Raw genomic sequence first — 13,160 nt, 5'->3', positions numbered from 1 at the left:
GTTACCTATGAGACCAACCTCCACCTGGACACAACCTCTTTCAGTTAGCTGTAGGCAGCGAGAAGGTCCCCCAGAACCTCCTCTCCTCCAGGCTAAAGACAGACAGACAGAAAAACCAAAACCAAAGCAAGCATCCAAACGGAAAGCCAACCAAAAAACCCCACCAACCAACCAAGCGGCAAACTAAACCAAATCTGCTCGAAACCATCAGCAGAGCAGACTCTGCTATTTACACAGTTACTCGGGCTTTGTTTGAAACAAAGCTCTTCAATAACACCCGCGCACACGCCGCCGCGCAGCCCCGCAAGCACCGCCCGGCGCCGAAGCAGCGCAGCGCGGACCGCGAGGAGGCAGCGCATGCGCTGCTGAGCTCCGGACGGGCGGGAAAGCGGCGCTGGGAAGGGCCTGTCCCTCCCTCCCTCCCGCCCTCCCCCGGCTCATTCACCGTCACCAGCCGACAGCCAGACAAAATGGCGGCGGTTCGGCTGCCCCCGCGGGGCTCTTAAAGGAGCCGCAGCACGTTGGGCCTGGCGGCTAGTAGAGAAGGCGATTGCTCGGCGAAGGAAGGAAGAGGGGAGGAAGAGAAGTGCGTTAGGTGCTGGTGCCTTTACTCTAGGTCGTCCGGAGGCTGCCCTGCCCGCCACTGCTCCGGTAGGAAGCGTGAAGCGGCGTTACCATGTCAACGCAGGTAATCAAATCGGTGGCTTGAGGGGAACCGTCTTCGGCGGGAACTGGGTTACCCTGCGGCGAGCGTCGCTGCTCCCCGGGGTCTCACCGCGGGCTGAGGGCACGGTGCTGCCCGCAGCCCGGTGCTGCTCAAGGGAACTCCGCCGGGGGCTCAGTAGGCGATCGTCATCCTGTCAGGTGCGGGCCAGTTACGGTGAAGGAGGGCGACAGTCACCGGTGGCTCGGCTGTGGCGCCCGCCGGTGTAGCGACCGCGGCGGGTGCAGAGCCGTTAGTCGGGGGAGTCGGGAGGGGACGGGCAGCAGCGAGGGCACAGCTGCTCCCCGCCGGGACGCGGCGTACACCCAGGGCACACCTCCCCGGCCAGGTCTGCTCAACGCTCCCCACTTCCCCTCCTGTTCCAACGTGAGCGCTCTGCCGTGTTCCTCATGGGGAAAGTGCTGTCCGTTCGCAAGAAGCAGCATCGCAATGCCTGTCTGCTTTCCTTAGAGCACGAAGAAGCTTCTGGGAGTAGCGTTTCACTAGCTTTGCATCATCTTGCTCCCTCCCCTGCTTCTTTTAGTCTCATTCTCCTAGCTCTTAATGAATGGTGCCTCCCAGAGCTGTGTAGAAGAGAGTTTCTCCTTCCTTTGTGCCTTGTTTTTGAAGATTCGTGAGGGAACAAAACCAAAACAAAACCATTTTAATCAAGAGAATCTTCTCATTTTAAGACACAGGCGTAAAGCTCATTTAAAAGCCTGTGTTTCTGTATTAAAACGTGCTTTTTGTTTACTGGAGTGAGGGTTTAGTGAAAACCTGTCGTTTGAAGATGTTAGGACGAGGGCTTTGGCATGCAGAACGCATCCACATGACGTTCTACACCTCACCCCTAGGGAAATAAATTCGTCACTGGAGGAAGCTTCTGTTGACATTCTGTGGAATTTCCCAGGCAGTCATGGAGCAACTTGAGTGGAGAAAGCACTGAAGCAGTGCCAGTGCTAGAAGATTTCCATTATTTTTTTAATCCCTGCTTCCTCGTTTTGTTTCTTTTTTGCTTGCATTTACTCTTCTAAAGCAAAATGGGTGATTTCTAGCTTTGGTAGAAATAATCGAGATCCAAGTCCTCTCCTGTCCTCTGCCAGCTGTGTTAGTCTGAGCCGAGAGTATCTCCAGACCTAACAGACTTGGTGTGAACCACAAATCGTAGGACAGTTAACCAAGATGAGCTGCACACCAGAAAGCACTTTAGCCAGTTCCTAGTGTGCTGGAGAATGGTGTAAGTAAATACATGTACTATTTCTCCAAATGTCTGGAAGCTGTCCCCCACTGCAAGGTTGACCTAGATGTGATTTTGTTACACTATATTCTTGTTGGAAATATTCTCTTGTGTTAAAAGGATGATTTTACAGGTCTCACCTCTGTGGTGTCTCCAACTGTATCATTCGAAGTGATGAATTGTGCCCTTACTCACGTGGATACTGAGACCACACGCTGCTGTAGCACCTTTGTTGGTGTGCATGCTGTTGAGCTTTAGACTTATGTACAAACTGATGTTTAATTCTTTTCTTCCAGGTATTGGTCATATGATATTCTGTATTTTTGGCAATGAAGAAAGGCTCCATGAGAAAAGCATTATGTAGAAAACCACAGAGGTCAGCCTCTCGGACACCCAGTGCAATGTCTCCTGTCAGTTCAAGTACTAGATCACCATCTCCCTTTAGTCAACTGACGTCCCCATCTGCTTCTAAAAGCATGGAGCAGAGGCACCAACAACTTGACATTACAACAGAGAATTCAGAAGCTGCTTTTGAGTCAGAGTTTCATAAAGGTATTGTATAAATAGCTGCTGGTATAGAAGCACATGCTGAAAGCATAAAAAGGCACTGTTCTGTGAACTCTGTGTTCAATCTGTTGGCAAGAATCCTGAAAAACATGCTTTGATCTCTTGGTGCTCAAATGTGGAAACAATAGTAATGAAGTCTGTGGAGAATAATGAGCTTTGCCTCCTTAGGTTCTTTGGTGAGGGAAGGTAGGTAATGGGAGATGTGTACTGTTGCTTTTTCTTACTCTCAAGTGTCACTTCCTGTAAATGCTTCTGGTGTGCTGCTGTGTCTTCTCATCCCCTGGGGGGGGGAATAAGTTTAAATGTTTTGCAAGTATTCAATGTGAAGCAGAAGATGAATGTAGAAGTCACCATTTTTTTACTGCTGAAAGTAGTTTCTCTGTTTCATTTCAGATGAAAATTGTGGTAGTCCAGGAGTCAAGTACATTACTGAACCCCTTATAAAAGGTCTGTCTAAACAGGAAAATTTGACATGTATAAGCTCACTGAATCTTTCTTCTCCAAAGACTGCAGACAAGAAATTTAAGGTAAAAAAAGTTACTGAAAATGATAATTAAAGTTAAAATTTAATTTTTATTTAATTTTTTAGTAAAGGTCTAATTTTAAGTGTATATAAATAGCTATATTTTAATTATATTTGCTCTACAAGTAGCTTCTGTCAAAAAAATGCCCCAACAAAACAAACCTCTCAGTGGAGACTTGTGCAAAAGAGAAAGATTTAGATCAGTTAGAATGAAGTTTAGACCACCATTTGTGGCATTTGGGTTGTGCTAGTTTCTTTCATTGTGTAGATGAGACTGGTCCACTCTGAATTTAAAATCTAGTTTTCTTCTTCCAATGTTATAGTAGACTGTACTTAAAGCAGAGTGACTGCAATAGTGAAACTGATTAAAAATGTATTTTTCAATGAATAGGTCATTGTTAAGAATAAAAATCTGCCTTTCTCTTACAAGAAATTAAAAATGCTACAATGCTAAAGGTTTCATTTTCTGTTCTTTAGTATGTAGAAAATTTGGAAAAGTGCTCCAAACTAGAGACACTAAATCTCAGTAACAATCAGATAGAGAAGATTGAGAAGTTGGATAAACTGATGAAGCTGCGTGAGCTCAATTTGTCTTGCAACAAGATCAGGTGAGCAGAAACACTGATGGTTTGGGAAGCCCAGATACACTGAGGCTGACATTCTCTTGAGTGAGTTCTCTCACATATGTGAGCAGTTAAGGGGAATTTCCCATCAGTTACATATCAAGACTAAGAGATTTCATAGAATGGTCTGGGTTGGAAGGGACACCTCCCACTAGAACAGGTCATTCAAGACCCCATCCAACCTGGCCTTGAACACCTCCAGAGAGGGAGCATCCACTACCTCCCTGAACAACCTGTTTTAGTGTCTCACCACCCTCACCCACCCTTTCCTAACATCTAGTTTGAATCTCCCCTCTTCCAGTTTAAACCCATTACCCTTTGTCCTGTCGTTACAAGATCTTGTAAATAGTCCCTCGCCAGCCTTCCTGTAGGCCCCTTTCAGATGCTGGAAGGCTACTATAAGGTTTCCTCAAAGCCTTCTGTTCTCCATTTTGGTGGGATTTTCTTCTAAAATGTAAGCTCTTAGGCCATAGAAGGACAAATAATTCTGGGAGGAGCTGTTAGCATACCATGGCTACAGTTAAACTTGTTTTCCTAGGAAACCAAGCCAGAAGTGCAAGTTTCCAGGTGCCATAATAAAGCATGTACAATAACCCAAATTAAATGCATTAAAAAAACTAATTAAACTTTTACTGCTTATTATTACAGTAGTTTTCTTTTAGTAGAGGCAATTGGGCTTGATCAGGCAGGCCATAAACTCACTTAAATTGTTTTGAGGGCCTGGTATCTTGGCTGAGCAGTATAAAAGTGTTGAGGAAAAACAGTTCAGGCTACAGCAAAATTCTGTTTCTTTTTTTTTCTGTTACTGAACAGTGATCTTTCCATGAGACTGACTTTGCAATAGAGAAGTTAACAACAGGAAGTAAGCAAGACCCCAACCTTTCTATACATTGCATTCACACCACTTCCTCTCTCTTCACAGGAACTGGAAGGATCAGAGTAGCTCTTAGCTACTGCTGTATATTTTTAGATTTTAGAAGTGTGCACTTGGTTTCTACTCACAAAACAGTATGGTCACAACAGCAGAGTCTACTGTACTTTGTTGTGATATTTATGTATTTAGATAGATGCCCAACTGACCTAAAACTAAAATCTAAGTGTTTCCCTTGTTAGCTATTTGTGGAGGAAAGCTGGAGGTGGGTAGGTTCAGATTGGACATGAGGAGGAAGCTCTTCACTATGAGACTAGTGAGAGCCTGAAATGGGTTGCTCAGGGAGGTGGTTGAGGCCTCATCCGTGGAGGTGTTTAAGGCCAGGCTGGATCAGGCTCTGGCCAGCTTAATCTAGGGTAAGGTGTGCCTGCCCATGGCAGGGGGGTTGGAACTGTCTGCTCATAGAATCAACCAGGTTGGAAGAGACCTCCAAGATCATCCAGTCCAACCTATCCCCCAGCCCTATCCAGTCAACTAGATCATGGCACTAAGTGCCTCATCCAGTCTTCTCCTGAACACCTCCAGGGATGGTGCCTCCACCACCTCCCTGGGCAGATCCTTGTGGTCCCTTCCAACCCAGACTGATTTTATGATTCTATTCTATAATTCTATTTAGCTTTAATAAAAACACCAAAAAAAGTTGTCCTGTATGCTGTCAGTTTACAATTGATTGTTCCTTTAAGTGGGAGAAAAATTCCTCAACCCTTAAATATCTTTATTTTGATTCATCTGCATCCCATAACATTATCTGGAGAAGGAGGAGAAATTTTAAGTATTAAAATGGAATTACCACACACTAAAATAATACTAAAATGAAAATATACCAAAGGTCTTACTATAGTGAGCAAGAAAATCTTGCTATGAATCCTTTTATCTTGTCTTAATGTAGTACTTGGAACTAAGCTGGTGTGACTTAATGGGAGTTGAATCTCTTGCAGTGCAGAACTATCAGCCAAGAGATTAGGGAAAAAATAGTTACTTGGTGAAATATCTTGCTATAGTTTATCTGTAATGGCTCAGTTACTCATTTGCCATGGTCGATGAGAAGTTCTATTTTCTTTTTCTTTTCAGTAAAATTGAAGGTATTGAACATATGCAGAATCTACAAAAGCTGAATCTTGCAGGGAATGAGATTGAGCACATTCCTGTGTGGGTTGGGAAGAAACTAAGATCCCTGCGTGTCCTCAATTTGAAAGGGAATAAACTGTCCTCAGTAAGTGATTTTAGCTAGGAACAATAATTGCTCAGAATCCTTTCATGAGGTGAACTGCAATATTTACATTGATTGCCTTACTCTGAGTAATTGCTGAATGTCTTTCCACAAAGTCTGTCATGAAATACAGCTCTTGTGAGCCTAATAAAGTTGTCAATCAGAGACTCTTTGTTTTGTGGCAGGTGTTGAAAGCATAAACCTGGACTCTGTTGTTCAGGAAAGGGCAAGGACAAGGATTTGGAGACTTTAGAAAAACTTGCTGAAAATGTGAAGACTTGTGCACATTATTGGTGGTTTCCCTTCTCATAAGCTAATGATATGGTGTTGGAGAGCTGCAAATAATCTATTTGCTTGTATTTTGTGATTAGGACATGACTAGATTTACTTCTGTTGCCAAAGTTTTTTTCCATGCTTTGCAACTACACAAGGGTGTCTATGAAATGAGATCATTTAATACACCTCTTGAAGAAGTCATGGTTCTCTGGAGGAGAGATTACTAGGTCTGAGTACTCCTCATGATTAAAACTCCCCTTTCTTCTAAGTCTGGGAGATGGAAGGTTATGCATATCCGGAGGTCTTGTTATCTTGATGTTTTCAAGGTCAAGCTTGATTAAAGTTTCCCTCTTTGCACTGGTGTTTTTTCAAAGGAGAAAGAATCTAATTTTTGGGAAGTTACTTTAGTCCTAGCACTCTGTCTTCTGGTAGGCTTCAGAGGTCACACTTTAACAGAAACACTAAAATAGATCCTTTGAGGTAGACCTAACAGATGTACAGTTAGAAATTCAATAATGAGAGGTTAGTTGTTCTTGAAAGGATATCTAATCATTGTTCCATTTCTCTTTGATTTAGCTCCATGATATAGCAAAACTAAAGCCTCTACAAGATCTGACTTCTCTGTTCCTTGCTGATAATCCAGTTGTAAGTCTACCTCACTACCGCCTGTACACCGTATTCCACCTGCGAGCACTGGAAAACTTGGATGGCCAGCCAGTGACAACCCATGACAGGAAGGAAGCTCAAGAGAGGTTTAATTTAGGTAACAGTGATTTGTTAGAATTATAGCAAATTATGCCAAATGAAAGTTTAGATAGAAAGACTTTTCTGTTTGAATGTTTCTCTTACTTTTGTTTCTCAGAAGAGATAGAAAAATTAGAAAGAGAGTTGGAAAATGCAGCAAAGGAGATGGAGGACCTTAAACTTAACCAGTCCAAAGTTCTCGAGCAACTTCACCATCAAGATGAGGTCAACAGATCGTTAAAAGAAAAGTCTTTGCAACAGAAACAAAGCTATGAAGACCTTCAAAGGTACCTGGACACCAAAACCGAATTGGTAAGATAGTTGCTTACACTGAGTAAACGTCTGGTACAGTTTTGTTGTTAGTGTAAGAGTGCAGGAGGTGGAGATTTACCTTTAAAATTAAGAGAGACAAAGCTTAAGCATTTCAACTTGTAAAGCATTATTCCTTCTTCAGTATTCTCTTTGTGGCAAAAGTAAGTATACTGAGACAGTAGTCAGGATCAGACTTGTAACTTGTAGTTAATAGTAACTTACTTGTTTGTCTCTAGTAAATTTGTTTGCTTGTTCAAAAATTTGTTGATAAAAAGTTAACTATCCTCTGGCTGTTAAATTGCTGATGTACTGAATCTCCTGTGTTGTTTGGACTTTTCCCTTATTGCAGCAGCACTTTAAAATGGAATGATGCAAACATGCATACAAGCTGTGTGTCAGTAATTATTATTTTGGGTAAAGTCCATTAGCTGACTTGTACTTCTTTCACATCGTCTTTGGTTTGACAAAGTGTCTTTCATTGGTAGCTATAAGAAGCAAGAAGAGTCCTACTGACTTGAGAGTGCTTGGTTGTGAATGACCTGGTGGGAGCTTAATATATTGGCTTTTATCTTCCTTGTTAAACTCATCCTCTCAAACTTTATCCTTCCAAATCTCTGTAGCTGATACTTCTTTAGCTGTCTCTCCTTCTGTGAGCACACACAGTAACCAGCAGCCTAATTCTCAAATACAGTTTTCAGTATAGTGAGATTTAGCAGCATATATTTTGCCACTTAACCCACTTTTATCCTTTGGATGACAAACTTTGCTTGCTTCTTTCTTCCTTTAGCTGGTGTGTTGGTTTGTCACAGTTCCCTTTCCACAGCGCCCTTTTCCTCACTAAAGGTAGCCCTCTGGTGCTCCTGGGTTGCATGGTTGTTTTTATTTCTAGGATTTATTTGCATGTCTACTGAAGTAGGAGCATGTGTTCCAGTGAGACATTATATTGACTGTAGCTTTTCTTGTTTGTGTTTTTCTTTTCTCTGAAACAACTTTTTGCATGACATCAATCAGACTTAAAAATCTTTCTTTTAAGCCTTTCCTTTATTCCTGTCTGTTCTATTTCTTTCCCTCCGTTAGTCCTGCTTTCCACTGTCTGTTGGAGTTTTGCTGCATGTTCTCCCTCAGGTATTCATTGTGAAAAGTTGATGTAAAAAGAAATCACATGATGGACCTTTGCTTACAAAAACAACCTGAAAACCAAATTAGCACCAGGGTTAAGCTAAATAAAAAGCAATGAGCTCTCTTGCACTTTATAATTGGCATATTTTGTTTCTTCTCCAGACAGTGAGGGTTAGTAGTTCTCACTGCTCCTTAGTAGCAGTAAATTATTTGGCATATATTTTGCTAAAAGATTGTACCCCAAGTATTGTTTTATCCTGTTAGTGATAAACTTTCTTTTCAAACCTTTGATGTGTATAAACTTTAAAGGCCTTTCATGTGATCATTTGTGTTATGTTAATTCTTGTCTACTCTTAGCTGTCCTATTGTATCTGGTAATAAAGTTGCACTTTGTGATATTTTTGATTCAAAATGCACTATCTTAACTTGTTCTGATGTGAGCTTTGTTTCAAAGTGAATGTTTTTGCCCTGCTCTCTGCTAAATTGAAATGTGTGTGATAGTGATGACACTTGAGTGAATGCAGCTTACTGTTGTTTGCTGGTTTATTAGCTAAAGCAGAAGACAGTGGAGCTGACCCGGGCTTGTCAGAAGCAGTATGAGTTGGAACAGGAGCTGGCATTTTATAAGATTGATGCAAAGTTTGAGCCCATAAGTTACTTTCCATCAGAGGTAATAATTCTTAAATAGTGGATCTTTTCTTTGCTGTTCTTCTTGCTTTTGAACTTGAAAAATAGAAAACATAATAGTCTGTTTGTTTGTTTGGCTTTAATTCTCTGCTAGATACAGCTTTATAAAGAGTTATTAGTTACAAAATGTAAACACTTTTAAAAGTTAACAGACTTGAGCTAAATTGAATTTGAGTGACCCTTCACCTGGATGTTAGTACCACACGTTTTAGCTAGGTAGAGTCAGTAAGCAAACACTTCATTCTTACTATTAACTCAGCCCTTTAGCTTAATTTTGGAGGCCCTTTCACGTGAAGAAATTCCACAAACCAGAACAGTCTTGAGTTAAAAGGTATTAGAATTTCTGTCCTTTTTCTGTTTTTTTTTTTCCTCCTAGTAGAGCTAAACTGTCATACCTGCAAAAAATGGCAAAGGTGCCTGAAGGAAAGGACTCTGCACAAGAAATGCAGAGTCCCCCTTTAAAACCCTATACAGGGTTTTAAAGTTATGTTTGAGTGCAACAATGCAATGGCCTAAATATAATTTCTGTTATTCTTAAGCCTACAATTAGAAGAAAAATTCCTTCAGTTAAATACCCATTTGCAACAAGCTGATCAACCATACCCCAAGTGGGTTGGTTTGGTTTTCACCAACAAGAAGACTCAAATCCAAACAAGTGAAATGTAGTCTGTTTTCTTCTCATCATCCTCATATCACATTGATGTTACTTTATATGCTTGTGAAGGGAGTTCAGTGTATGAGTTGAATGCAAGCATACTTCTGAGGTGGATACAAAGACACATTTCTTTGTGCCTTTCAGGATGTTGAGCTTGACAGTGTCCCTGGTGAAAGCCCATACATTGGTAAGGCCAGGTATAAAAGGAATATGTTCATAAGAGAAGGCTACATTGCTAGCAAAGCTCAGCAGGTGGAGATGGGAAAAATGCCACTGGGTGAAGATGACTTTGCTAGGAAACCCCCACTGAAGGTGCAGCACCAAACTGTAGATGAGCTACTAGAAGGTAAAGAAAAAAAGATCAAGACAGGTAAAAATCTTAATTTCAACCAAATGAAATTTAAAATAAGTATATCACTGTGGTTTATATCATGGATTAAATGCTTGACATGTTTGACATAAAAATAGCAATGGTGGGTCAAAGGCTTTTAAGTTCTGTCATTTCTGAATGCTGCTTGATGCATTTTGGGTCAAAACAATTTTTTGCTGTTTTAAGATTATTCAGGATGAAAGGTCTAAATGTTATTTCAAAGAATGCTGAGAGGGTTTCACACTCGATTAACTGTATAAGACTCATTAAAAAATGTAGGCAGTTTTTGAGCAACAATCATCTTTTAGCTTTAATTATCAATGCATTAACATAAAACATGGATATCAGTGTCCTACAGAACATTCTAATGTGTTGGGGGGGGTGGGTTTGGGTGTTGTTTTTTGTCTGCAGCACAAAGAAGATTAGAAGAACTGCAGAGTGCAATAGGAAATGCAGAACAACAACTTTTGAATGTAACAAGGGAACTGCAAGAAGTGGAGGATGCTCTGGCTCAGAAAAAAGTATGCAAAGAAGTTGCTACATGAAAGCAGCATGGATGTAGAAAATATAACTGAGTTTTCTCTCATTCTTTTTTTTTGCATATTTAAATCCATTTGTCATGCATCAGAAAAGTCTTGCAGGCTTTAGATAGCCTGTTTATAAATAAGCTGTCAGAGTTTAGTGCAATTGATTGCATCTCAACATGTCCCATGTGGTGATAGCTGTTAACTGTCCCCAAAATGCTTTGGAAGGACATAAATAGGCAGCAAGTGGACAGTTAGGGGTCACTGCATTACTCAGCAGGAGACTTGGACTGGAATTTGGATGTATCTAAGTTCCAAGAGCCATAACTATATAGCTCCTTAAAGGCTTGTGCAACAGAGCAGAAAGTAACAGAGGAATGGTGCAGCATCATAAGCAGCACTGGTGACATATTATGTAGTGTGTTCATGAGAAAGGAAGTTTTACTTGAACCTCACATAATAGAATCTTTTAGGTCAGAAAAGACCTTGTAAGATATATTCTGATTTATCTGACCTGGATTGGACTAGATGATCTTTTGAGGTCCCTTCTAGCCCCTGACATTCTGTGATCTGAAAAGCCTTTCAGAAAGGACTCCTAACTGTGGATGTACTCGTGCAGATAATACCAAGCACTATAGCTTACAAAGCTGGCAGCAAGAATTAGACATTATAAGCATTTCAACTAAAACTGTCTTCCATTTTGTTAACAACTGTCAGAAATTACTGCTAGTTTTAGTCTTTAAACTTGTTTTAAAATTAATGACCTGGATCTTCCATATTTTAACTTAAAAAGTCATAACTGAGAGAGAGGATGAAAGGAAGACCTTGAAGATTGTCTTTCTGAGAGTGAGAGAAGGAATTATAGAAGAGACTTTTGATGTAGTGTTTGGAAACAAGGATGCTTTAGGGTATGGTCAAAATAAAGGTGTTTCTTGGAATGCTAGACTAATCTCAGGAATGTTTTGTCTGTTTTCCCTTTTTTTAGCAAATCCTGTGAGTTTTTATTATCTTCAGAAAATAAAGAAGATTGAAAAGAAGGAATAGCTAATTTTTAGGCAACCTGTTAGGCTGATTTAACATATGAAACTATTCTAGATTAGCAGTGTATTTCCAGTTCAGATGTCTTACCAACCTCCTAATGCTGTCCCCTAGATGTCACAGGCCAACAAGGAATGGCTTGAAGAGCAACTGAGTGGAAAGATACAAATCCTGCATCAGCTACGCAAGGAAGCTTTAGAACTGGAAAAACAAATGGAGAAACAGAAAAGAGAAATAGGGAAAAAACAAAAAGAGCTTGAAGAGTTGCAGAGTTCCCTTGCTTCTCTAAATCCTGAGGATCCAAGACATGTAAGTAAATTGAAATCTTATTTTTTTCATGTATGGAGAAGTGAGGTCAAGGATATTTTATCTCTTTACTATTCAGTTGTACCTGTTTCATCAATCACATTCTTTTGCCATTTATCAAGCCTTTAGCCGCTATTGAACATGCAACTCCTCACAACTTAGAAAAGCAAAATGCCCCAAACTAAGTAACTCTGGTAAAACACTTGGGCAAGTCATTGTCAATGCAGCTGTACAGCACATTAAGAACTAGATCTGTATGCTTTCCCAAAACACACAGTGCAGAGCCTTGGGCATAATGTCTGTGTGAAGGATCCTGACTGCCTCTTTCTGTAAAATCTGGTCTTAAAGATCTGTAAAGTTGTGTAACTGCTGCAGGACTATAGCTGAAGTGCTTCTTTGTCAGAGAGCTCTTGCACTGGCACAAGAGTTTGCAAAAAGTGGGCCTAGAAAAGGTGTCCAGAGGAGCAGGTAAAGCTGACTTGGCTGAAGTGGTGACAGCTTGTATTCATATTTCAGCCTGTGAACTGCAGGCAGCAGGAGCTTTGATGGACACTGTAGTCCATCATCCTAAACTTGGAATTGGTTTTCAATAAACAGTTCTAGTTCTGAGAAGATTCATAGCACCTATTTGGTGGGGACTTGTGCTGGCACATACAGTTCTGTCATTGCTGATAGGTTCATTCAGGAAGGTCTCAGAGGTTGCACTGTCATGGGTTGGGGCAAAGCTGGGTGCACCAAGAGCAGCTCTAGTGTGATGGTCTGCTTTTTTCAATCTTCAGGGAAGCAATACTTGATTTCTGAGTTAACTGTGTTTGGCCACAGCAAACATCTATTGAAATTAGAAATTACAGAATCACAGGATTGTTTTGGTTGGAAAAGTCCTGTAAGATCAAGTTCAACTGTTCTGTAACTCTGCCAGGTCTGATGCTAAACCATGTCCCTCAGCACCACATCTCTGCATCTTTTAAATGCCTCCAGGCATGGGGATTCAACCACCTCCCCAGGGAAGCCTGTTCCAGTGTTTGAGATCCTTTCCAGGGAAGAAGTTCTCTAATATCCAATTTAATCCTCCCCTGGTGCAACTTCTGTGTATGCAAATAATGACTTTCCATGCCTGCCTCCTGGTTTTCAGCTGAATCATAGAATCAGACAGGTTGGAAGAGACCTCCAAGATCATCGACTCCAACCTAGCATCCAGCCCTATCAAATTAACTAGACCATGGTGCTAAGTACCCCATCCAGTCTTGTGTTAAGCATCTCCAGGAATGATGACTCCACCACCTCCCTGGGCAGCCCATTCCAATGCAATCACTCTCTCTGGGAAGAGCTTCCTCC

General features: G+C 41.1%; 2 protein-coding genes across 2 annotated transcripts in view; one reads left to right on the top strand and one right to left on the bottom strand.

Moving 5' to 3' along the window:
- C5 (complement C5) overlaps window positions 1–2,183 on the bottom strand; it is a 35,740-nt gene extending 33,557 nt beyond the window's left edge. Inside the window, exons 1-3 of the mRNA XM_064170944.1 lie at window positions 2,136–2,183; window positions 776–857; window positions 242–501 (exon numbers count right to left, since the gene is read on the bottom strand). Of these exons, the coding sequence (XP_064027014.1) occupies window positions 242–501; window positions 776–857; window positions 2,136–2,183 (390 nt within the window). The remainder of the gene's footprint in view (window positions 1–241; window positions 502–775; window positions 858–2,135) is intronic.
- CNTRL (centriolin) overlaps window positions 466–13,160 on the top strand; it is a 38,935-nt gene continuing 26,240 nt past the window's right edge. The window contains 13 exon segments of the mRNA XM_064170845.1: window positions 466–688; window positions 2,237–2,492; window positions 2,901–3,034; window positions 3,508–3,638; window positions 5,656–5,797; window positions 6,647–6,833; window positions 6,933–7,126; window positions 7,914–7,941; window positions 7,944–7,969; window positions 8,796–8,915; window positions 9,732–9,957; window positions 10,369–10,478; window positions 11,634–11,828. Coding sequence (XP_064026915.1) covers window positions 2,270–2,492; window positions 2,901–3,034; window positions 3,508–3,638; window positions 5,656–5,797; window positions 6,647–6,833; window positions 6,933–7,126; window positions 7,914–7,941; window positions 7,944–7,969; window positions 8,796–8,915; window positions 9,732–9,957; window positions 10,369–10,478; window positions 11,634–11,828 — 1,716 coding nt within the window. The 5' untranslated portion in view covers window positions 466–688; window positions 2,237–2,269.

Source organism: Pogoniulus pusillus, chromosome 35 (genome assembly GCF_015220805.1).
Source record: "Pogoniulus pusillus isolate bPogPus1 chromosome 35, bPogPus1.pri, whole genome shotgun sequence".
NCBI classification, from domain to species: domain Eukaryota; kingdom Metazoa; phylum Chordata; class Aves; order Piciformes; family Lybiidae; genus Pogoniulus; species Pogoniulus pusillus.
Note: the sequence above shows the minus strand (reverse complement) of the source record. Positions and strands in the feature narration are given on the sequence as shown.